The sequence below is a fragment of the Colletotrichum aenigma genome, assembly GCF_013390185.1.
Source record: "Colletotrichum aenigma strain Cg56 chromosome Unknown KSG_Cg56_contig01, whole genome shotgun sequence".
NCBI classification, from domain to species: domain Eukaryota; kingdom Fungi; phylum Ascomycota; class Sordariomycetes; order Glomerellales; family Glomerellaceae; genus Colletotrichum; species Colletotrichum aenigma.
In genome coordinates, this window is record NW_023500907.1 from 4,193,200 (window position 1) to 4,218,166 (window position 24,967).

Here is a 24,967-nt window from a genome sequence, read left to right on the forward strand (position 1 = left end):
GATACCGCGCAGGTTTGTAGTAGTCGTGTGTATGACAGAGAGGGTTGCTGGTAGACTCGTAGGCCGTCTGGGGCATTTAATGAAGAAGATCAAGGTCAAATATGCGTCAATGAGTGTCTAAAAGTGATCAAATCCCATCACGGGCAACAAGAGGCACTCGTTCAATGAGCTCATCATTATTCGTTACGGTCTAGAAAGGCCCAATTACAAAAGTAGAAATTACCGCGAAGGAAGCAAGTGACATCGCGCAGTAGGAAAAATCGTCATGACCAAAAAAAAAAAAAAAAAAAAAAAAAAAAAAAAAAAAACCCAAGAGGTATCGTTGTGCAACCATCCCATGAAGCCTCAGGTGTCGTAAGCTTCGTTCTCTTTTTGATAATGTACCAACCCGTTTCCTTCTAATCCTTGGACCTTTCGACCATTTCCCATAATTACACACACACACTCTCCCTTGTGTTTAGTTGGATCGCACGTTCGACGCTTGTTCGGGCAGGAAAGTGCCCATGCTGAGTTCGCTGTGTGTCGCTGCCGCGTTGCCGCCAATCACCGACCCGCCAACCTCGCTGCCGGGCGTGAACAAGCGGACAGACTTGCCCTTGGGCCGAGCCACCAGCACCTGGGCGGGACACACAACGATCTCGTCATCGTTGTTGCCAGCGTCGTCCCCCTTCTTGACGACAAGAGGGAACAGGACGATGCGGACGACGGCGTGTTGGCCTTCGAGAGACTCGTTGTTGAGGGACTTGTCGCCGCTGCGCTCGTTCATGAGGGCGGCGTTGAACGTGACCGTCTCGGCGAGCTCGCCGTCAGCATCGTATTCGGGCTGCAGCGGCGGGAGCATCATGTACTCGGCTCGCTGGGTGCGCATCTCGATGGAGAGGTCGACGGCCTCTCTCATCACGCGGCGCAGCTGTGATTGGATCTGGTCCTCCAGGTTGGACGGGGGAGGGAGGACCTTGGACAGCGTCTGGAAGATGGCCTGGACCACGGCCTCGGTGTCGAGGTCGCGCTGGTGCTTGAAGCTCGGGCGCTTGGAGAGCAGCGTCAGGGTGACGGCGCGCCACTGTCGGACGGCCTGGGGAGGGCCGACCTCGGTGAGGAGCTTCTCCAACGACTTGAGCTTCTGTCGTTGTTCGCGGTCCATGCCAAAGAGGTAACGGGTGAACACAAACTCCCAAATCATGTTCATCGTCATGGACATGAATACGTCTCTGCGTCGCACGCGGTCGGCGAGATAGGCATCCACATCAGTGCCATCGAGGATGGCGTTGTCGAGTCGGTCAATGACCTTCTCATCATTGATTTCATTCGTCAACCGACAAGCGCGCATGTCGGAAAACTTGGAAAACCGGAGGACCCATTGCTGAACGTGGGAGCACAGCTGCTGGCATCGGTGGTCGAAATGGTCGACGTCCTTGACGTTCAAAAAGTCGGCATCGGCGCCCTTGGCGGCCAGAATCTGGCGCTGCATCTGGCGGATCTTGTCCTTGGCAGCGTCGAGCTCGGAGCGCAGCTTGCTGATTTCGGCATCCTTTTGCGACAGCGACTCTTGGAAGCGGCCGTGTTCGTTGCGAACCTCGTCCAGCTGTCGCGACGTGTCTGCATGCTGCGTCTCCAATGAACGGTAGCGTTCGTTGTGTTGGGCAGCAAGCTGGGCATTGGCGCTGTTGAGGCCCTCGTTGACCTCTGTCAAGCGAGCGACCTCTTTTTGTAGGAACTCGAGCGACTGCTTGAGGACGTCGATCTCGGCGTCGCGTTCGGCTAGGATGCCTGAAGCTGAAGCGCGATTGCTGGTGGTGGTGGTGTCCGCGGTGGTTCGGGCATCGGCGAGCATGCGGTTCTCGGCCAGGAGCTGTTCGACGCGAGACTCGAGCTCGAGGACTTGCATGCTCTGACGGCGACGCATGCTGTGTGGTCTAGTGGGCGAGCGGGGGGAGCCGATGCGGCCCTCGCCAAAGCCATCCTACGGAGGCCGGGTCAGTGGAAAGTCGGTGAGGATTGAGCAAGGCTGCACAGGCCAAAACTCAATTGGAACCAGCCGGTCGGGGAGGCAAGACACGAGAATAAAACAAACGCAGGGATGGCTTGTGCGGGAAAGGAAATGTCCAAGATGGGATGAACTTACAAAGACGTCGGCCATGTCCTTGGTCCGGACACGACCCTCGTTGGCGACGGGGGTGTTTGACGAGCTGGTCGGGTCCTGGGTGAGGTCTTGCTGACTTCGTTGGCTGAGAGATCGCAGGTCTCCGCTCATGCGCCTGTCTGTCCGGCGGCGGAGAGGAGGGGTGGCAGTGGCTGGGCGAGAGATGATGCCTGGGCTTTCAGGCCGGAACTTGAGTGGCTCCGGTGTTTGTGAGCCCAAGGCCCGCCTGTGCCGCGAGAGGCTGCTATTGGATATGGATCTGCGCGCTACAGGGGGCTCGACCGGCGCGGGCGATTGCAGCCGTGCAACACGCTCCGAGACGCTGCGATTGCCGGGCGGGGGCGTGCTGCGCGGTGACGACGTGCTGCTGATCGCAGCCCCGGCCAGCGCCGCAGAGGCCAGGTCTTGGTACTTGGATCGCTTCCTCTCCAGCTCTGGGCTGATGCGCCGCATCTTGTGCGGCTCCGGAGTTGGGGTATCGAGTTGCCGGCTGCCAGGGTCGCGCAGAACAGGCGTCTTGGACATCGGATAGTCGCGAGTCTCGTCCTCGGCGAAAGGCGATCGTCGGATAAGGTCTCTGACCGATGGCGATTTTGCCCTCTCTGCTTCACGAGATCTCCTTCTCTCACGGTGACTGGACAGCTCGGGCGTGCGCTGAGCCTCGCGCCCTTGCGAACTTGTCTCTTGCCAGTCGCGCATGACACCGCTGTCCCGCTCGACTTGGCTGTCGAGACCACTCTTGCGGAAAGGGTGAGACGAGCCTGAGCTCAGCGCGCTGTCACGATGGGGCTCTGGTGTGCGTAGTGCCCTCCGAGATGATGTTTTGGGGAGAGATCTGGGCTGAGGTTCAGCTTCTTCGTGAGCCTCCTCCTGGACTGGCGGCAGGATGCTTGGGACCGGGCTTCGGAAACCTCCTGTCTCGTGGAATGGCTCGGGGCTTCGGGATGAGAGGACGCTGGAGAGATCGCGGCGAGACTCGGCCTCGAAGCCGCGATCAACGGCCTCGTCCAGATCACTAGTCATCGTGCTTGGCTCTGGATCCAGCGATTGGCGAGTGTCCCTTTCAGTAGCAGATGGGATCTCTTCAGGCTTTTCCTCTCGCCCCAGTACAGGGCTTTCGACATTGTCGTCTAGGGCCTTTTCCTTCAGAGGCGCTGTCAGACTAGGCATGCCTTTTGAATATTCCTCCTTCTCCTTCGGTGACGGCAATTTGCCAGATTCGACTGGGTTCTGTCGAATGGGCGGGCCATCTCTTTGCTTCGTGTCTGGAGCAAAAACATCATCCTCCTCCATCGCCGTGTCTTGTCTTTTGTAATGCTCCTCATCCTTCGTAGTATCCGGCTCGGCTGGCGCCCCTTGAGCAGACGCACTCTGCGGCTCTTCACCGCCCCAGAACTTCTCAACCTCTGCGTTTGCAGCCTCACTAACGTGCTTCTTGTCGGCGTCTTCCCACAGCGATTGATCGTCAAACAAGTCGTCCTCCTGCGAGCTGCGTTTGTCTGCGTATTTGGACTTCTTTCCCTTCTTCTTGGCGCTGCTAGACTTGGCGAGGGTTGCTGCTGCCGCCGCAATCGCCGCCGCGCCAGCCGCGACACCAAGCTTCGATGAGCCGTTATCTTGGTGTTGCTTTTCGGGGTTCGTGGCCCGGGTAGTCTCAATGGGGTCGTGATCAGTCTTGTGCTCGAGGTATGAAGCGGCAATATCGAGAGCAGATGGAGTCCCTGAAGGGTGTTCAGGAACCTGCTTGTCTACATTTGGTTCCGGGGGGCCTTGGTGTTCAGAGGCGTCCGGCGCTGATGTAGCATGATGTTCAGGAACGTCCCTGTCTACGTTTGGCTCCGAAGGGCCCTGGTGTTCAGGGGCGTCCGGCGCGGATGTCGGAAGCAACGAAACATCTGCAATCGTGCCAACTTGCTCGGCAGCGTTGTCTTCCTGGCTGCCGTGATCCTCAAGGTCCACAGCTGCGATATCGCGGGAGCTAAAGATTGGTTCCGGCAACAGTGTGTTGGACTGCTCCCTGGTCTTCAGTTTCTTCCGCTTGTCGGGCTGTTCGTAGGGCACTTCGTGCACGACTCTGCTTGTCTCCTGTGCCGGCGTCAAGTCAACATCCGCGGACGTGGATGATTTGGGAGAAGGCGTTGTAGCATCGACTGGCCGAGGGGTGTCCGCTGGGGTCAGCAGAGTACTTGCTGTCTCGGGAGGAGGCGGCGCGGACGCACTCCTATTCTCCTCGAGGGGTTCCTTGTCAAAGTATCCCACGTTGTCGGCACCCTCCAGCGCAAGGCTTTGGTCGGCGTTTGGCGCAGGCGTTGGGTCAATGTTTTGTGGAGATTCTAATTCAACCGGAATCGACTGTTTCTTGCCTTTCTTTCCCTTTTTCGACTTCTTGGTCACTGGAACGTCCCATGCGCCGAGGTCGACCACGTCCAGAGACGAACGTGTGGCTTCTGGGAGGTCCATACTTCTCGAAGTGCTCAAGGCTGCCGTCGGCGAGGCGGGACGCGAACCAACGACGTCGGCATTGACGTCTTGTCGATGACTTGCACTTGAGTGGGCTCGGTCTTTCGCTGCGGGGCTTTGGGGTTTGCTGTTGTCATGTCTGCTCTCCCGGTCGTCGTCTTCCTGCGCAACACTCTCGGTCGGTCGCTCGGAGAGTATTGAGCGTTCCGCAAAATCAGGAGATCGAGACCGTATTGAAAGCATCGAGCGCTCCGCATAGTTGGGAGATCGAGATCGTCCAGAGATATTGGAATGCTCCGTGTAATTAGGGGATCGAGATCGTCGAGACCGTCGAGAAAGAAGCGAGTGCTCCGTGTAGTTAGGAGATCGAGACCGCCTAGTGAGAAATGAGCCCTCTGTATAATTGGGCGATCGAGACCTTCTTGAAAGAAGTGAGTGTTCTGTGTAGTTGCGAGACCGAGACCGTCCAGAAAGAAGCGACCGATCCCCATAGGTAGGGGATCGAGACCGTCTGGTAAGAAATGAGCCGTCCGTATAACCAGGAGAATGAGATCTTCTTGAACGAGGTGAGCCCTCAGTGTAGTTGGGAGATCGAGATCGCCTGGTAAGGAATGAACCGTCCGTATATCCCGGAGACCGAGACCTTCTTGAACGAGGTGAGCCCTCTGTATAACCAGGAGACCGGGTCCTTCTCGAACGAGGTGACCCCTCCGTATAATTAGGAGATCGAGACTGTCCAGAAAGAACTGACTGCTCGGCATAATTAGGAGTTCGGGACCGCCCAGAAAGAAGCGAGCGCTCTGCAAGATCAGGCGATTCAGACCTTCTCGAAAGAACCGAGTGCTCCTTGAGGTCAGGAGATCGAGACCTGACTGAAAGAATGGATTGCTCCGCAAGAGCTGGTGTCCGGGCCCGCGCCGGTGAAGGGGGGTTGGAGATGGCATCCGAGGGTTCGGCGATTGTAGGGGGGTTATTGAAAGAATCGGCAGCGGTGGACGGCTCGCTCTCTGGCTTGAATGACGTGATATCGTCCTCCTGGGGAGTGGCAACTTCGGCATCTTCAAGTACTTGATTCTGCCGCTTCTTCTTTTTCTTGTCTTTTTTGCTCTTCTTTGTCGGAGCACTCGACCACTCGTTTGTCCAAGCTGCCAGAGGGTCGAAAGATGCAGCGTCAGTCGTGGCATCTTGCTGTTTCTCTTCTGCCGGCGCCGTCTCCTGCTTTCCCAGGTTCTTGTCTGCGGGAGAATGGGGACGTTCCATCTCGCGAACCAGGCCCATGTTGGCATCGACGTGAAGGGGTTCGGAGAGGTTTTTCTCATCTGGGAAAACGTCGGGTGCGGCGATGTCCGGGATCTTGGCCTCCTCTATAGTGGAGACGGCCGGCTCTTCTTCCTTAAACTCTTCCACCGCCAGTCCCGCAGGGGTGGCAGCCTCAGACGCCATCAGGTCGTTTTGCGCCTGAGACTTTTTCTTCTTCTTGTCCTTCTTTGACTTCTTGGCAGGCAATGTCTCGGGCCAGTCATTTTCTGGTAGGGCGACGGCGGCTTCCTTGGCCTGTATGGCATCCTCCAGACTGGCAGAGGGCACGTCATTGACGCTTTCAAGCTTTGGCGCTGATGTCGTTGTCGGTTGGTCTACAGTATCCGGGGCAACCGGAACGATCTCTTCCACCGGCTGGGCCGGCTCGGGCAGAGTTTCCGTTACAATGACGGGAGCGTCCGACGTTGACGTAGGCGGTGCCTGCTCGACAGTTGTGGGTGGTTCTACATCGATGGCCATTTCATCCTGAAACTCAGCCTTCTCAACGACTGGCTCGATGGGAGCCGGGATAGAAGCTTCAGCAGGGTTATTGGTAGGCGCTTCAGCCGCTGGCGAGTTTGCTGCTGCTGGGAGATCGTCGGATGCGCCGTCGGCAACAGGCAGCGACCTCGAGGTTTCTTGTTCAACAGCGGCATCGTCCATGGACAACCCCTTCGTCTTTTTCTTGTCCTTCTTTGACTTCTTGGGCGTCAAGGGAACCTCTTGTTCAGGCTGGGGAGCCGTGGACTCCTGGGTGTGGACGACATCCGTCTCGGCCGATTGCGAAGGCATCACATCCATGGAGTCCTCGGCTGGTAATGTCGCGGGAGCTGTGAGGCCTGTCGCGTTAGAAGCAGGAACAGCGGGGACCTCCTCAGACGGCGGTGTGGACTCGATAAGATCAGCAGATGTCTCCTGAGGCGGCTGCGTGGACTCGAGTGGAGGAGCAGTAATGTCAGCCTGTGCCGCCTCTTGGACGTTGGGAAGAGGTTCCTCGGGAACCTCCACTGTCGGCGTAGCATCAGAAAGAACATTTGAATCATCCTGCAGCTTGGCCTTCTTCTTTTTCTTCTTGTCCTTCTTGGAAAGCTTGGGCGAAGAGGGCTCATCATCTAGTGGGAGAGAAGGTTGGCCCTCCGGGATATCAAATGTGTCTGCCTCGTCACTGCGCGCTTTATCTGCCTCGAGGGCAACGTCTTCCTTGAGCGTGTCCGCGTCAGGAAGCGGAACATCTTGGGCCTCGGTGGCAGGCTCTTGGACATCATTCAGGTCGGCCGGCGTGTCCGTTGGTGGCTCCTGGGAGATGTCTTCCGCCGAGGGAACATTGTCCGAAGGAATGTCAAGAGAGCGCTCATTGACAGGGTTGACGGCAGACTCGGCAGCAGGCTCGGGTGAGGGTTGCGGCTCGATCATCTCAAGAGCCTGTCCCTTCTTCTTCTTCTTGGCCTTCTTGTCTGGCAGCGGGAACTCATCCTCGGCAACCACTGGCTGGCTTGTCTCAATGATTTCGGGTTCCTGAATCGGCGTCTTCTCCTCCTCCAAAATCGGAACCTCTTCGGCTGGCTCCACAGCGGCACTCGCAGGCTCGGGCTCGGCGGCCACTGTTTCCTCCCGAAGAGACTGCTCAACCGGAGGCTCAGCCTCAAGTGATGGCTCCACCTGAGCCTCCTGGGCCTTCTTGCTCTTCTTCTTATCCTTCTTCGACTTCTTCTCCGGGACAGGGAACTCATCCTCTGCGTTGACGGTGACCGGCTTCGGCGCCTCGGCTGTCTGCGTGGGATCAAGAACAGTGTCCGCTAGGGCGGTCTCGGCGACGGGGGGAACATCTGCCTTAGACAGCTCTTCCGTTGCGGCAACATCCAGATCCATGGGATCTTCGTGCTGTGAAGGCTCAGCAATCACAGCTGGGGTGGCCTCATCAACAATGGCGTCATGAATAGAGCTCTCTTGTCTGACTGATTCGTCATCAGGCGTGGTGTCCATGGGTTGCTCGCGCGCTACCTCCTCTTGCAGGGGCTGGGGTTCGTCAGTCGTAGTAGTCGCGTCTTCAGTGAAGACATCTGTTGGCTGGGGAGTGCTTTCAGTCTCTGGCATCACCATCTGTTCGGGTTGTCCAATAAGGGCGGCTTCGGGGGCAGGTGGGGTCTCCGTTTCCGTAGGCAGGGGTTGCTCCGCGAGGATGTCAGCGGAAGCACCCTTCTTCTTTTTCTTCTTGTCCTTTTTCGACTTCTTTGGGGAGATGGGTTCCTCCTCCTCCAACGGATGGGCTTCTTCCGCGGGCATAGGCGTGCTGAAGGATGGTGCATCAGGCTCGAGCACCCGAGCTTGTTCAGACGAGTCGACTTGCTCAAAGGCAGGCTCGTCGACGGCGGGAACTTCAGCCGGGGCGGGTTGTGACTCTGGCGCTGGAGTCTGCTGCGGCGGGCTTGGTTGTTCTACGACTGGCTCAGTCGCCGGCGTCACAATCGGCTCATCTGGGGTCTCGAGGCCCTTCTTCTTCTTTTTGTCCTTCTTCGACTTTTTGGTCATGACGGGAAACTCATCTTCTGCCAGAACAGTGGTGTCGGCAATGCTATCCGGAGGCATTGTTTGTGCTTCCTGAGGGACCTCAGCCTCAGCATCCGGCGGCGGTTGAGAGATGGACGCTGGGTTTGGTGCGTCTTCTGGGCGGTCGAGAATGAGGGTGTCTTCCTGGGTCGAGGCCTTTGATGAATCCTCGGGCAAGGCATCGTCAAGGGGTTGGGGGTCCCTGGAGAGTTGGAGATGTTCTGCGTCGGCGGGCAAGGTGTCGACAGGTGGGGCAGGCGCGGGAGTGGATGTGCTTTCCCCATGTCCAGGCTGGTGGTCCTGCCGCGTTGGGTCCTGGAGACTGCCTTGGGCTTCTTCGCCACCAGAGCTCTGCTGCTGCTGCTTCTTCTTCTTGTTCTTTTTGCTCTTCTTTGTCGAACCAGCATCATCAGCTTCTTGAGGTGCTTGCGGTTGCTCGTCCCCAGCGCTTGTATCATGCGGGACATCAGGAACACGGGACACGCCGGGAACATCTTCGGGCACGCCTTCGACAACAGCCTCAGAGGTCTCGAGGGGAACGTCGGAAGTCCCAGCGGTAGTCTGGCGCTCATTTACTGCATCTTCCAGACTTGGAGATCTCTCATCCTCCTGTGCTGGTGGGGACGGGAGCGCTTGCTCAGCAACAATTTCTTCGGGCTTTGAGGAAGACTCTTCGGGCTGCGCTACCACCGCGTCAGCATCCTCAGCTGCCTGAGCTGCGGCGCGCTTCTTCTTCTTGTCCTTTTTGCTTTTCTTGCTGTTAGGTTGGATTGCCCATCCGTCATCACCAGCCCACAGCGCAATGTCCTCTGCGCCGGGAGCGCTGGCAGCGTCCGGGATGGAAGCCGGCTCCGGCTGCGCCGATGACTCAATCGGTGCCGAGGCACCGGGTTCAGCAGCTGAGGGCCTGTCATCCACATCCGGTGCTTGGGTGTCTTCAACATCGTCCGGCTCTCCGGCGGCGGCGGCCTTTGCCTTCTTGGCCTTCTTCTTGTCCTTTTTGGACATGTTGCTTGGGGTTGCGGGCTCGGACCAGACGTCAGCTCCCTCCTCGGGCTGTGTCTCAGTCTCGTCGGGGCTCTGGGTGGTGCTCCCAGCATTCACAATCCCTGTGGGTTCAGGGCCTGGAACGGTCTCCGACAATGAGTCTACTTGCGGCTCCGAGGCGATGAATTCACCAAGTGATTCCGGGGCGGCAGTTTGACCCGGAAGTGCAGCATCGGTGGCGCGGGGAACGGGGTGCTGCTCTTCCTCGGCCTTGTGTTCTCTGGAATCCCCAACGTAGGGAGAGTCGTTGAGATTGAAGTCTTCCGGGCGAGACTCGGCTGATGCAGCGGCGGCGGCGGCGGGATCGATAATCCCCGCGTCAGAATTTTTGGCACGCTCCAACCAACTGGGACTGCTGGGAGTGTGACGGGAACGGGGACGGGGACGGGGACTGGGTACCTCGTCCAAAGGCGAGGTGCTGCTGGAGGCGGCGTGGGAGGGCAAAGGTTGGGGGATCTTCGGGTTAGAGTCTTGGTTGGCCAAGGGTTGGACCGGGGTGTTTTGTGGGCCACCAGCCTCCAGGGCCGAGTCGGTGAGGGCCGGTCCCACGGGTTCTGCATCCGTCATCCGCCCGTTTTGCGTGTCGACCAGTGATTTGTCGTGCCCTGGCCCACTGTCCGGCTCCACAATGGCATGCAGGCCGGGGTCGCTGGTGCCAACCTCTCCCGTTTGGGCGTCTGCTGTCGCAGATGGTTTGCCAATGGCACCAGAACGGCCCGCCTGTTCAGCATGTTCGGCGTCCGATGTTGCATCAGCCTCGCTGCTTGCCACCTGCTCCGCTTGCTCATCGCCCTCCAGTGTCTCACCGCCCTTCCGGTTGGCCGCACCACTGCTGGACGAGCCAGTTGCGGGCAGCATTCTGTGGGCGGAGGGGAAGTAGGCCTGCTGGGCGGTGGGAATTGAAGCGTCGCTCCTCGTGGCTCCCCGCGTTGTTGCGTGCAGCCCAGAGGATGACGGGAAGTAGTCGATGGGGTCAGCAGCAGCAATGTCGTGCGCGTGTTCGTGCTCGTGCTGTTGGGGCAGCGCCTGGGTGGTCTCGCTTGCAGGGTGCCTTTGAGCTTGGCTTTCTGGGTCGAGATCCTTCTGCGCCACACCTTCGCTTGTCTCGTCGACAGCCATCGTGTCCGAACCCTGCATCTCCTCACCAATTGCCCGAGGAGGGCTCTCTGCCTCCGATCGATCCTCAGGTTCGCTTGGCTCCGTCGTTTGTAGCTCTCCGGTGGCTGGGGGCGGGGCCGTCGCCGCCTCAGGTTGCCATTCCGAGCCGTGGCCGGCTTCCTGAAGAGGAAGATCGGAATTGTTCGCGGCGGATCCCAGTTCAGGTGCCCACGTCACGGATTTTCGTCTTTGCTCGCCCGTAATTGCAGCAGGTTCGGCCTCGGTCGAGCTTTCTGCTGGCGGGAAACGAGCTTCGTCACTGACAGGCTCTCTCGGCGGAGAGGAAACATAAGCGGACTTGTCCATTGTATTCGCTACATCTGCCGTGCTTTCGGGGATACTTGTGGACGGGCTGTTCTCAGGCTCCGGGTCCAAGGTTGATGACTTCTTGCCCTTCTTCTTTTTCTTTCCCTTTTTGGTAACAGCTGGCCCTGCGTCCGCCTCCTCTGAAATCTTGACGTCCGTAGCGAATTCTCCGCTTGTCGGGAGCTCAGGCGGCGGTGATTCCGTGTCTCCCGTCTTGTCTTGTGTGATGCTCGTGCCCTTGTCCGTGATTGTCTCGTCCTTTGCCTCCTTCTGGTCCTTCTGGTCTCCAGGAGTGTCCTCGATGGCTGCTTGTAGGGCTGCAGCCGCGGCGGCTGCCGCTGCTGCTGCCGCTGCCTTCTTCTTTTTCCTGCTCTTCTTGGACTCGACTGGCGAGTCGGGTTCGACTGGCGTCTCAACATCGCGGGGTTGCTCCTTCTCAATGAACGGCTCTTGCGGCTTAGTATCGACCGCGTCAATTTGGCTGTCGAGAAGGGTGGGCTCTTGCGAAAGGCTTCCAGGCGCGTCATCTTCGGTTTCGATGGTGATGGGGCGTTGCGGCGGCGTTGCAAAAGCCTCATCGTTGCTTTCGGCGTTTGTAGGCTCTTGAGATTCGCGAATAGCCGTCTCCGGTTCGTCTGGTTCCTTTGTCGCCGTCTCTTCGGCCATGGGGGCTTGCTCGGGTTTGGCTGCAGGCTCCACGGGCTCATCTTGAGGGATGATAGTAGTAGCGTCGGATTCTGAGACCTCGTTCTTGCGAGATGGTGAAGGCTCTTCTGACAGGGGAGATACATTGTCAGCCTGGCCGACTGACTCTGTCAACGTGCTGCTTGGTAGCTCTTGAGTCTCTGCGGTGACGGCCAGATGCTCTTTTGCAGCATCCAGGTCATTGCCCTGAGCTTCGTCGGATCCCTTCTCGATCGAAGAGACCGTATCCGGGGCTGGCTCTTCTATGAAATCTGGCGCCTTTTCCTCGGGGGCACCAGCCATGGCCGGAGTCTCAACAGCAGCCGGAGTCTCAATGCTTTGAGTCTCGACGGCAGCTGGAGTCTCAACAACAAGGTTGGTCTCCTCGGTGGAGAATTCGATATCAGCAGGAATCTCGACAGGAGCGTTGTCGACGACAGCCGGAATCTCAACAGTAGTCTCGCCTGTAGGAGTCTCAACAATAGGAGTCTCAACTACGGGGTTCTCGATCACAGGAGTCTCAACGACTGTAGTCTCACCAAATGGAGTGTTGGAAGCAGGGGGTTCAACAGGAGGGTCCTCAGCAGGGGCTGGAGTCATCTGGGAAGCCGTGTCTACTTCGTCGAAAGCAACAGCAGTGTCACCCCTAGGAGTCTCAACGATTGGAGTCTCGACTACAGAGTTATCAACCACAGGAGCCTCGACATCACGAGTCTCGACAGCTGGAGTCTCAACGATAGTCTCACCGGTAGGAGTCTCAACGATAGGAGTCTCGACTACAGGATTATCGACTAAAGGAGTCTCAACAGCTGGAGTCTCTGTTAACGGAGTCTCAGCAGCTTGAGGAACGACAGGAGGAGTCTCCATCGTTGGGGTCTGAACAGGTGTGATTTCCATAGACAGGATGTCGTCCAACTGGGACAGGGAGGGTCCCTTGCTCTTCTTCTTCTTTTTCTTCTTCTTCTTTTCCGATTGCTCAGGCTGAGCAGATTCGGCGGACGGTATTTGCGTGCTCGCTGGCCCAGGCTCGGAAAGCTCGGGAAGCTCAGCTGCGCTATGGGTCGTGGAAGGGACATTGTCAATAGGCTCAGAAGTAGAGAGGGGATCCTCTTTGGGGCCAGATTCCGCCGCGGGAACTTTAGCGGTCTCTGCCTCGCTGGTTGTGGGCTGCGATCCTTTGGGGAACCTGTCCTCGAGTGTGCCGGGGTAGACATTGTCTGAAGTAGCTTCCATGGGGCTGGTGGGCGTAGCCTCCAGATCCAATCCACGTGATTCTGAAGAAGGCAATTCAGGGTTCTCGGCAAGGTCCGCATAGACGTCTGCAACAGGAGTTTCCTGTTCAAAGACAGGTTTGGCCTCAACGTGTTCATTTTCAGCCGCCAAAGATAGGTTCTGGTCCTTGAAAGGGGGGGTGGGCGATGTCTCTGCCGGCTCTGCGATCTCACGGACGGCACTCGTCGGTTCCTGCGCAGGCTGGACATCGTCCGCAGGCAGAGTCGGCGGCAGTGGCAAGTCGTCCTCCGTGTTGCCGGGCTTTGCCTCGTCTTCACCGGGGGCCGTTTGTGGTTGAGCCGAATCGTCGTCCAAGCTGGCCGACTTCTCTTCCAAGCCAGAAATTGGAACTTGTGGCCCCAAGGAAGGCTGACCATCAGCAGGCGCGTCTTGCAATGTGGGAACGTCCTCGCTACGACCAGACAAAGTGTTCTCGAGAGTCGCAGGCTTCTCTTCCGCTTCAACGGTAGGCTTAGACTCCAATATACGCTCGTCGATGCTGGCTGTCTTCTCCACGTCCTCTTCAAATGGAGCCGACGAGTCTGCCACATCATCTCCCCGTGCCAACTGGTTGTCATCTTGTTCCAAGATAGGAATGTGCTGAAGTTGAGACTCCGCGTCGGGCAACGGGGCAATTGGTGCTATGGACTCGAATGTGGAGGGGCTCTCATCCAGCTTGGCCGACACTTCCTGCTCCGGGAATGGCGTCACTGGCTCGGAGGCAACGGGGTTGGTTTCACTGGCCTCAGACGTTGACTTGACTTCACCATCCAGATCGGGTGCCTTCTTTGCCTTCTTCTTCTTTTTCTTGCTCTTCTGTGTCTCGGGAGATGAAGGCTCGGTGACTGAAGGCGCAACAGGCTGCTCGGCTTCATTGACGTCCTTGCCCTCGCCGGAAGTCGGCGCTGAGGATGAACCGTCTGTGCCGGGCAAGAGAGCCGGTTCGTCGGTCTGTGGCACAGAAGCGGGAACGGTGGTTTCGGTTTTGGGAAGCCAAGTCGCGGCTTGTGGCTCAGGCAGCTGGGGTGCTTGCTCAGTCTCAAGGGCTGGACCACCAGTATCAGCGTCAGCCACAGCAGCTTCCACCTCAACCACAGAGTCATGTGCTTCAGTCTCAGGCGTGGGAAGCGTGTCGTCGGCAAGGGAGGATGTGCAGTTGTCCTCTGGCAATTGATCTGGCACTGGTTCCGTGGCAGACTCGATCTGGTCGCGTTCCTCGTCAGGCTTCGCAGAATGTTCAAGCTCCAACGCCCGAGCCTGAGCCTTTTTGAGTTTCTTCTTGTCTTTCTTGGACAGCTTCTTTTCGGCGGGAACGTCTGCTGTAGAAGGCTCAACAGGGGCAGTCTCCAAGGCCTCAGCATCAACGGGCGCCTTGCTCTCAACAGTGGACATCTCAGGCTGAGTTTCCCCAGGAGTGTCTTCACCGCGCACATTGTCGTTGGCGCTTGATATTAGGCTCTCGATTCCACGGACGACGTCATCGGAAGGAGTCTCACGCTGGATGGACTCAACCGGTGGGGGCAAACCATCTCTTGGGGCGATTGAGACAGGCGTATCGTCGTTGGACAAGACATTGCTGCTGGCAGGCGGATCAAGGTTGGGGTGAGTCGATGAGGGGAGATCTTCTTCATGTGGCTTAGATGAAGGGGATATGGGCATGGAGACCTCATCGGGAGGGGCCACAACCGATGGAGCCTCCGTTGAAAGCGCCTCTTCACGTGCGGGAACCTCAGCAGCGCGCGTTTCCGAAGTGGGAGCGGCTTCGCTCGGGATGGCCTCTGTCGAGGGAGCTTCAGCTGGGGCCTCGGTGCCAACCTCACCAGAAGGAGGTGCAGACTCTTCTGCGGGCATCTCGCGAGGAGCATCGATTGACTGCCGTCGGTCCTTGTCAATCGGGCTGACAGGAGCATTGTCATTCGACGGCAAGGCGGCATTCTCGGCTGGTGGCTCGTTAGAAGTGGCGGCCTCCGTCGGGGCAGCGTTCTCGTCCATAGACAGCGCCTTACTCTTTCTCTTCTTCTTTTTAGCCTTTTTGGACAGTTTCGTTCCAGCAAGTGGCCCTGCCGGTTCGAACATTCCAAAGTTTTCCAAGCTCTGGGTGTCGGGGTCGGACTGCTTTTTGCCCTCGGCCTGGTCGCCATGGCCGAGAATAGTCGTAGCAAGCCCGGCTGCCGCACCGCCTGCAACGGCGCCAAGAGCGACGTCATGCGCATCGGAGAGACTCTCCTCTTCAACTTTAGCTGTCGCTTCGGATCTATCCAAAGACCTGGTGGGCGTGGGGCTCGGCGGTGTGTCTGGAAGGTCACGCTCCATTAGATTCTTGACGATAGACGGGGGCGTCATGTGCAGGAGATACGAACTTCTGTCCTTGGAGGTGACCTCAACTGGCTCTGGCTCTGGCTCTGGAAGTGTCCCGACCGCCGGTAACGTCTCAGGGCTGGTCGGCAGAGCAGGCAAATCTTCTAGCTGGTGATCAGAGGCATACAGCTGGTGAGATGCGTCCGGGAGATGAGGAAGCGCGGGCGATTCGAGCGCAAGTGCAGGGCCTCTTGAATGATCCTCAGGTTCTGCCACAGGGCTAGGAGGCAGAGCAGGTAGGTCTTTCATGGGCTGCTCTGGAAAGTAGAAGTCGGCTTGTGGGGGAAGGGCGGGGGATTCTGGGGCGAAGGTGATCCTTGGGGCATTCGTCCCTTCACGATCCATTACAATAGGCTCCGTTGTAGGACTGCTGGGTAGAGCAGGTAGCTCCTCCAAAGACTGCTCTGGGAAGTGGAAACCCACAGCTTGGACTGAAGGGAGAGCAGGCGATTCAGGTGCGAAAACAACCTTAGGAGGGGCAGGCTCCTCACGCTCCATCACAAGGGGCTCCGCTACAGGGCTTCCGGGAAGGGAAGGTAAATCGTCCAGCTGCTGCTCCTGAAAGTAGATAGCCGTGTCTGGGACGGAGGGAAGAGCCGGCGATTCAGGTGCGTAGACGACCCTTGGAGGGGCGATCTCCTCACGGTCCGTAACAAAAGGCTCCATTGAAGGACTTCCAGGGAGGGCAGGCAACTCTCCTAACTGCTGCTCAGGGAAGTAAAAACCTGCGCCTGAAACCGCGGGAAGAGCGGGCGATTCAGGTGCAAACGTGAATTTCTTCGACACGTCCTCGGCCACAGGGCTACCAGGAAGAGAAGGCAAATCCTCTAGCTGCTGCTCTGGGGAGTATAGGTTCGCGCCAGGAAATGAGGGGAGAGCCGGGGATTCGGGTGCATAGATATGTCTGACGGCCTCGTGCTCTGCCACAGGGCTGGCGGGAAGGGAAGGCAACTCTACCACATTGTAAGCTGGTGTGTCGAAATGCCTAAATGTCTCTGGAATCGTGGGGAGAGAAGGGGACTCTGGAGCATAGGTGATTGTTGCTGGAGGGTCCTGCTGCTCTAAAACAGGGCTGAGAGGAAGAGCAGGCAGGTCTGTCTCGAGCTGCTCTGGCAAGGGGAAGCCTGTGCCTGGCCACGTGGGAAGGGATGGAGACTCCGGCGCGTAGCTGATGGTAGGAGCAGGTTCATGATGCTCTAGTATAGGGCTGCCAGGCAGAGCAGGCAACTGGTCTACTGAGTCGACCGGGAAGATGACATCTCTAAACTTGTCTGGGGACGCTGGCAGAGCTGGAGACTCGGGTGCAAACTTAGGGCCAATATCGCGGTCCCGGTGTTCCAGGACCGGACTGGCGGGAAGGCTGGGCAGCTCTGCAAGATCGTACTCGGGAATGTCTAGCCGTGCAGCATCTACAACCGAGGGAAGCGCGGGCGACTCGGGTGCGAAGCTGACGCCCTTTGCGATTGGCTGATAATCTGCTACAGGGCTGCTGGGGAGGGCAGGCAATTCATCGAGGTAATGTGCTGGGAGACCAAAACCTTCGGCGTTGTCTGGGATAGGAAGCGCAGGAGATTCGGGGGCAAAGCGGACGCTCTTGGGCGAAGCTCGAGGCTCTACCTTGGGGCTGGCAGGTAGAACAGGCAAAGCCTCAAAGTAATGGTCTGGGAGATCGATTCGATGGGTCTCTGTGACGGGCGGAAGAGCAGGAGATTCAGGGAGGAATTTGGAGACAGTATGCGGCGCTTCGTACGCGTCCTCAGCCAATGGACTTGTGGAAAGAGCAGGGAAATCTTCCGCGTCGTGGAACTGCATAACAGGAGAAGGCGCCTGATCTGTCACAGGACTAGCGGGAAGAGATGGCAGGTCCATCGGCTCGAAAGATTCCAGTTGCCTGGCTGCATCAGGCATGGCGGGAAGTGCGGGCGATTCAGGGAGGAAAACAGGGCCTCTGGGCTTCTCTGCCAACCCAGGCTGAGACTCTGGATCGTCAAATAGAGGAGGTAGATCTGCTATTGCGCGCTCCAAAGACGGCTCGGCAGGCACTGCAGCTTCATGCTCAGTTACCGTACTTGCTGGGCTGGCAGGGAGAACAGGTAGCGCAGCCAGGTCACGCCCCGACAGCTCCAGTTGTCTGTTTAGGTCTGGAACGACAGGTAGAGCAGGGGACTCAGGGCGGTACATGGCACGAGTATGGTGCAGTGCTTGCGGCGTTGTCTCCTGCGAGCTGAACTGGTCTCGTGCAGCCGGAGAGCGGAACACATCCGTGTTGACACGGCGCTCATCAGGCTCGAAAGGTGAGGCCTGAAGCTGGCGGAAGTACTCCACGTCGTTCTCGCGGAGAGCAAACTGCGGTGCAGGGAACTCTCGGGACGAGGGCTCGCTGGGTGGCAGCCCCGGAAAGTCTACGTGTGGCTCCGTAGACTGAGCGGCGTGCTCCTGGCGAGCCTGCTCGAGCAGGTAGAGCGGTTTAATTTCCTTGCTGCTCTCCCACGAGAATGGTCTGATGGAAGGACGCCGGGACAGGGCGTTCTCCGGGGCCGTTGGAGCCGTCGGAGAAGTCATGGGAGAGATTGCGTGTCCCAGATTACCTGGAGATGATGGGCTGGACCTTTGTCCGAGCCGCAGCTTGAAGGGCACCGCAGTTTGGCTTGGGCTCTTGTGCGGGGTGTCCAAGTTGCTGCGGCGCCGGACATGCGTCTTCATCTCGTGCTGTCGTCTCCGCTCCTCTGGAGGCGTTTCTGGCCGGCTGTCAGGCAGGGCAGGGAGGTCGCCGAGCTCTTCCGTTGGAGAACCAGGAGTGCTCGGCGGCATAGGACTAGGCGGGAGGGGAAGGAGGTCGCCATATTGCGGGTCGATGGCTGGCCTGATTGTCCGCTGTGTGATTTCGGGGTCGAGAATGTCCACGTCTGAGGAAGTACTGGCGGTCCTTTCCAAAGAACGAGAATGTTCAGACTCTTCCGGTTGAGGTTCGGTGGCGTTGGAGCGGGACATCATGGAGCCCAAAGCTGCCACGGCGCTCGCCAAGCCGGCACCCGCGCCAAGGGTGCCGGCATTATCTAAAAAAGACTTCTCCTCCTTTACAGATGTGTCCTTGTTTCCGCTTCCCGGTCTAAACAGGCTAAAGAACCCGCTGCTGCCGCGCTTCTCTTCTTCCTTGGTGCTCTTTTTGTCATCGTCCTTGACACTCTTCTTGTCGTCGCGGCTACGTCTCTTACGGCCGGACCCGTCCGATGCCACAGACTTGGCGTCGTCTTCTTCGTAACGGCTGCCGTTGGAGCGGCGATCTGACTTGCTGCGCCGCGGTGTCGAATCGGACACGACAGAGCCTGTGTCTTGGTCGTCGATCCTAGATCGATCTCGCCGCGATTTGGCAGGACGATCGTCCCAGTCGTCCACAGGCTTGGTGGGCGAGCTTCTCCCGCCGGCAGAGACGTCCTCAATCTGCTTCTCGACGTCGGTCCACTCGTCAGAGCTCTGCTTGGACTTTTTGGACTTTTTCTTCTTCTTCACTGGCGAGTCCAACGGGTCATCGTCCTTCTCGCGAGGTTCTGTCGGAGCAGTGTCGTTGTGCTCGGGCAGCTCCTCGCGATAGCTGCGCGGCTCCTCAACAATGATCTCCTGCGGCTCTTTCCCATCCTCCTGTACCACAACAATGTCTGATCTGGAAGACCGTTTCTTCTTCTTTTCTTTCTTGCTCAACTTCGTTGGGGCTGCGGCGTCGTCATCTGCTTTGGGTGTCCCAGATGACGCCGGCGCCTGGGAAGATGGCTCATCGCGGGAGCGTACGTAAGAGCTTGGCACCTCAGAAGGCTGAGAGTAGAGAGAAGAAGACTCGTCAAAGGATCTTGTGTCTTGGATAGAAGGCAGTTCGTCAAAAGAGGTGCCAGCGTAAGGAGAATCATCCAGGGATCGGGTGGTCGGGGGGGATCTTCGCTCTTCAGACTGGCGCCGAGAAGTTGACTCGTCAGCAGAACGGCGGTAGTCATACGTTGGCACTTCATCGGAGCGGCGGGACTGGTAAGTTGGCTCGTCAACATAACGGCGGGAATCGTATGTTGGCTCTTCAACAGGACGGTCCCGGTGGGAAAACGACGGCGAATTCCAAAGGGGGTCGTCAAGAGGGTCGCGAACTTTGGGACCGACCGACACAACGGTTGATACAACGGTTGAGGGGCTCTGAGACCTGTCGTCGTTCCAATCGTGCTCGGGCGCCGTTTGTGAGAAAGGATCCAGCGGTGTTACCGCCTCTGTTGTCTCCTCCGGCGCGCTCTCGACGCTCTGTCTCTTGGCGGCCTTCTGCTTGCGCTTCTCTTTCTTGCTGAGCTTCCTACCAGGCTCAGATTCGTCGCCAGCAGGCTCTTCATGCAAGGCTTCGGTCTCCTTGGATTTTCCCTTATCACGATACTTTCTAGGGAGAGTGTCGAAAGCAGCATGGCCGTTTTTCAGATCCTTCTCCACGGGGGTGTCGTGAACCTCGCTAATGACGTGGCCTGGCTCGCGGGTGGCTGTGGGCTGCCCGATATTCTCAGGACCGTAGATTCCCAGGTCATTTACCGTCTCTACGTAAGGTTGCTGGTAGATTGGCTCATTCTGGCCCGGCGGACTATCACGCCGCATGTAGGTAGGGTTGTCAATGACAATGTTGGGGTCAAATCCAGTGTCTTGCAAGCCAGCAGCGAGGACGGACGCGAACTCCAAATCATCCGCAAACGCCCCGGGCATCTGAGAGGTTTGTGGACTGGACGGCTTCGGGCCTGGCGCAGGAGGCAAGTCATCCTCAAACGAGGTGGTGACCTTGGGATGGATGGGGGAAACGGCAGGCTCCGAGGAAGGCTCGACGGCTCGGAACTTGGGAGACTGCGGTGGGCTGTGTCTCTCCCTGTCTTCCGTCGTCTTGTTCTCCTCGAAAGGATCGTGAACCTCGGAGGTAGCTGCCGCTGCAGCGCCCGCTCCGCCGATGGCTGCGGCGATTACGCCCCACGGGGTGCTCTTACCGAAGCGCTTCTTCGACTTCTTGGGAGAAGTGGATGAGGGCACGCTCTTCGGAGGCTCGGGGCTCTCAATCTCAAAACTCTTGGTCTCATTCTCGCCCCAGGTCACCGACTTGGCCGTGGGTGTCGTTGGTCTCTCGACAACCTTTTGTTTTGGTTCAGGAACGACTTCAGGGGCGATATCCGCGGGAGTTGCAGTCACCTCTACGGATCTAGGCTTTGGCTCTTCACGTGTGCTCTTCTTCGGCTTTTCCTCTTGTCTCGCTTCACGGTTCGCCTCCTTCTGCTGCTCAGGGGCAGGTGTGGCGCGGGGGGTGATATTAGGTGTAGGGAGGACGAGATTCAATAGAGGCCGCTCGCGCTCACAAGAGGGGTCGCGAGACCGGAAGATATGCGTGGACCCAGGACCAAGCTGGCCTTCCGGTAGACGGAAACGGGCGAGCTCGTCTGGTATTATGACGTGGTCGATACGAACATCCGCGTTTGGCGCGTCGTAGGGGCTTTTGTCGTGAGGATGGTCCATCTCCGGGGGTGTCACGATGGTGACCACTTCAGGTCGCTTGTCGTCATCGTACTTGCCTACAACGGACCCGTCATGAGGCGAGGAGCTGCGAGAGCGAATTTCGTCCTCGGCAATCTTGCGAGCAAGGACGGTCTCCCGGTAATGCCTGTCGGCCTCTTCCTGGACGGCGTCTCTCGCAGCCTGGGAGCTGGTACGCGAGCCATCCTCGGTGACATGTTCACTACGATGTTTTCGCGATCTCTGTTCCTCTACGGCAATTGCAGAAGCAAGAGCGGCCGCGGCTACGGGCGCAGTGGCATGCTTGACCTCGTCGTAAATTGCCTTGGCGGCGTGCTTCTCCTCTTCGAACGAGTCTCTGCGACGGCGGGGTTCCGGCGTTCTCGAGCGGTCTCTGAAGCCTTGCTGGTACTGCTCCAACCTTTGCTCGAGCTCAAAAGAATCCTTGCGGCTCAATCGTGAATCCGAGTAGTCGGGCTTCCTCGGGGGCGAATCGTCGAAATTAGGCTCGCGATCAACAGTCACGACCTGGGGAGTCAGCGGCCTCTTGGGCGTGGCGTTCTTGGGCGTCGCGTATTTCGGTGTTTGGAAAGCGTCGTCAGCGACCTGGAACTGGAAAGGGTCAATAGGGGCTTGTGTAAAGGGGACCTCGGGTTGCTCCACCCCATGATGATCTCGGGGTAAGTCAGTTTGCTTCTCTACCCGCTTCCCATCCCGGCGTTCTTCGACGACTTCCGGCTTACGCTCATCTTTACGTGGCTCCTTGGGTTTCTCTCGGCGCTGTCGATCTTCCTCCGGGTCATACTCTACTCGGATTTCGTCACCTTTCGGCAGCCGGTACACCTCTGGACGGGCATCTGGACGTGCTTCCGGCTTCTTGGTCGGCTCGGGAGGGGCATCGCCGCGGGCGGTACGGTTCTTGTCTCGTTGGTCGATGATCTCGACGGGGCTATGCCTATATGACCGGCGTTCGCTGCGATCGCGGCGTTCACGGTCGTCCATTTCAATTTTGACAGGCTGATCTACCCGCTCGTCTGGTCGACGGCTGTCCCGAGACTCGCGGGCGTGGTCTCGCCTCTCCCAGGCCTCACTCCGGCGCTCGTCGTGACGTTGAACTTGATCGGCAGAGTCCCTACGGTTAGCCATGGCCACGCCAATGGCCGCGGCCGCGGCCCCAGCACCGGCAATGGCTGTCTCGACGGGGATCCTACCAGGGCTCCTGCCCGTGGGCGTCTGGCGCTTGAAAGTCCGGGGCTCTACATATCTGTCCGCATCATAAACCTTGGATGAGACCGGGACAATGGGCTTAGGTTGCTGCAGGGGAACAGGGGCGGGTCGGGACTGTTGTGGGAGGTCTTGCCTAGACGAGGTCACAGAAGCGCGGTCAAAGTCAAACTTGTCTGGGTCCGAAGTTGGCACGGGATACACATGCTGCATCGGCTGCTGCACTGACTTCTTCTCGGTCTTGGGTGACTGGACTTGTGCCACGGTTTCCTCGTGATGACGGCGGAACGAGCCTGCAGATCGAGGATCGTCCTGTTCGCCAAAGCCACAGGGGCTCTTGACGGCGCCGCGGAGAGAGTTATAAGGGCCGAAGAGACGCGGGTCGACGACGGTGTTCTTCCGTCCAGGCGGCTGAATCTGCTCAGGAGGCTCGGCCGAGATCCTAGCAGACTTGGACGGCTTGTCAAAGCCGTAAGCCAAGCCGCCGCCATCTGAGCTGTCGGAACTATCCGTAGACGATTCATCCTCGGACGCGGATTCCCAGTCGTCGTCAGAGGAAGACTCCTGCACTTTCGACGAAGGTCCCGCTTGACTCTTGCCGCCCGCTTTGTGATTGCGGAAGTGACCAAAGGCAGCAGCTGCACCGGCTATACCGGCGGCACCAGCCAGCTGGGACGCACGGGACTTCCCGGCGGCGCGCTTGTCGGATTCATTCTGCCTCCTGGCGATGTCCTGCAACTGGCGGCCAATCTCGAGGATTTCTTCATCGTCGGTCTTGGGCCGCGGCTCAGGCGGCGGTGGTGGTTGCTGACGGACCTCAGTAGGCGCAGGCTCATTCCGATACATGGCGGGACTGGCATAAGCAGAAGCCGCGGGGGTTGGACCCTGGCTCTTGTCGCGTTCAATGTAGCCGCGGCCGTAGGCCAGGTCGGAGTTGACCGAGGACGAAGACGAGTTCGTAGCGAAGAAGATGCGAGCCTTTTGCTTCTTCCTCCGCCGTCGCTCACGCTGCTCCGAGGGGGCCCTCCAAAAAGTGCTAAAGACACCGCCGAACCTTGGAGCCTTGGCCGAAACGTTGAGGAGGGACGACGAAGTGGATGACGAGGCGGACGAACTCGAGCCGCCGCGCGGGCGCGTTCTCGCAGGCTCGGTGTATGCCGATGCTGATGCTTGGGAGCCGGCATATCGATCGCGTTCGGCATATTGTTGGGGGGGTTCAGAATATCTCTCAGCTTGGGCGTATCGCTCGGGTTCTGGGTATCTCTGGGGGTTCCCGTACGATTGTTGCTGTTGGTATTGTTGATGATGATGATGATGTTGTTGTTGTTGTTCGTATCGCTCAGGTCTCGGAGCGTAGCTTTCATGATCGGGGTATCTTTGGGGTTCGGCGTAGGATTGGGAGTATTGCGACGGAGAGTATGTCTGGGGTTGGTATTGGTATTGTTGCTGCTGTTGCTGCTGCTGCGAATAAGGGTACTGCTGTGGTTGAGCAGACGGGCCTGGCATGCTGGATACAGTGGAGGGGGCGGCGGCGGCGGAGGCAAGCTGTTCGCGAGAATCACGCCGGTCCTTTCTTCGCCGCCTAGAGCTCTCCGGGCTCCGGCGACGTGGATCACCACGCATCATGGTTGAAGCGGCGATTGGGACCCCGTGGTGCGCATTTGTCGTGGATTGGTTTGCGCGCGATTGAATGACGGGATAATTAATTGTACGGTTGCTAGATGTATGCGCGGGGGTCCTTCAGGTCGGCGCAACGATGTTCGAGGGGCTGTTGCAAGGCTGATTGCGATAATCCGGTGATGTTATTGTTTTGTTTTTCACAGCAAGCAGCGGCCGGGACAAGCCGTGAAGCTCATCCTGGGGGTTCAGAAGATTGGCAAAAAAAGGCCGGGTGGGGGAGGAGGGTGGCTGGGGATCTGTTCTGGGACGATGGGTGGGTGGATGGTTTGGATGGTTTGGATGGTGGAAGAGAAGGGGTCAGGGTCGCCGGGGGTGGTGCTGGGTGGTGCTGGGTGCTGAGTGCTGAAAAAGCAGCTGCAATCTGCACTAACCCAGACTTGTCGGGCCAACCTCGCTGCTCGTAATCGGCCAAGGTTCAGGGTCCAGGGTGGGAGGAGCGGAGGAGTCTGCTTGGACAGGCTTGGGGCAAGTTGGAGCCTTTTGGGGGAGGGATGGAGGGGGAGACCTGGGCCTGATGCTGAATCCACTGTAAAAGTTCCAGCAGCACCTCAGTCCGCCGCCCGCGACGGGACAAGGCGAGACGACCTAGGACATGTTCGCTGCGTAAGATTGGCAGCCGGGGACCAGGAGAAGCGAGGAAACAGCCAGGATTGGTTGAAACAAGACCCCCCAGCAGAGCCAAGCTGCCGACATCCCTGTCTCCAGGCCTCCGAGCTCAAGCTACTTGGTGGTACGGATACTGCTCACTTCCAGGCTCCATTGCTGCAATACTTTGAACCACTGGACGGATATTGCGCCGTGCTGTCTGCCTTTTTTTTCGAGTCTCGACTCTCGACTCCTGCGTACGACAGACGCTGGCCATCACCACATCACAGGTGGCTCGAACCACGTCGACCATAAAGGCTTCCTCGACCACCACCAGCAACAGCAGCAAAGACAAATCACGAATCCTCGTCACCGAGCAGGCAGCCCCCCGAGTCTCAGACCTCAGATGACAGCACACCTCCCACACTGCCGTCCGCCACACTCGCACACCCACCCACTCGCCGCAGAGAGAGACAGACACACCCGGCTTGCTGTCTGTGACTCTCAACTCTCTTCCCGTCCCGCGGGTGTGTCTCTCAAGTCTCAACCTCTAATCGGTCAGAAACAGACCAGCTCGCTGAGCCGGTGCCACCGAGTGCCACTCCCGCCCTCCCCTCCAATCCATGTGGGGATCAGCTCTCGACTCGCCCCCTCCATGTCGCCATGCGCAGCTCTCATTCAACTGCACCACCA

The 24,967-nt window shown here is 58.4% G+C and overlaps 1 protein-coding gene across 1 annotated transcript; it reads right to left on the minus strand.

Annotated features, from left to right (window-relative positions):
- Positions 1 to 457: 457 nt before the first annotated feature.
- srfbp1 (Serum response factor-binding protein 1) lies at positions 458 to 23,632 on the minus strand (the record flags this gene model as incomplete). The annotated part of the gene is made up of 4 exons (XM_037316356.1): positions 458 to 1,963; positions 2,126 to 4,979; positions 5,355 to 15,210; positions 15,277 to 23,632. 4 exons carry the CDS (start codon positions 23,630 to 23,632, stop codon positions 458 to 460), a joined length of 22,572 nt encoding a protein of 7,523 aa, XP_037184716.1.
- Positions 23,633 to 24,967: the final 1,335 nt, after the last annotated feature.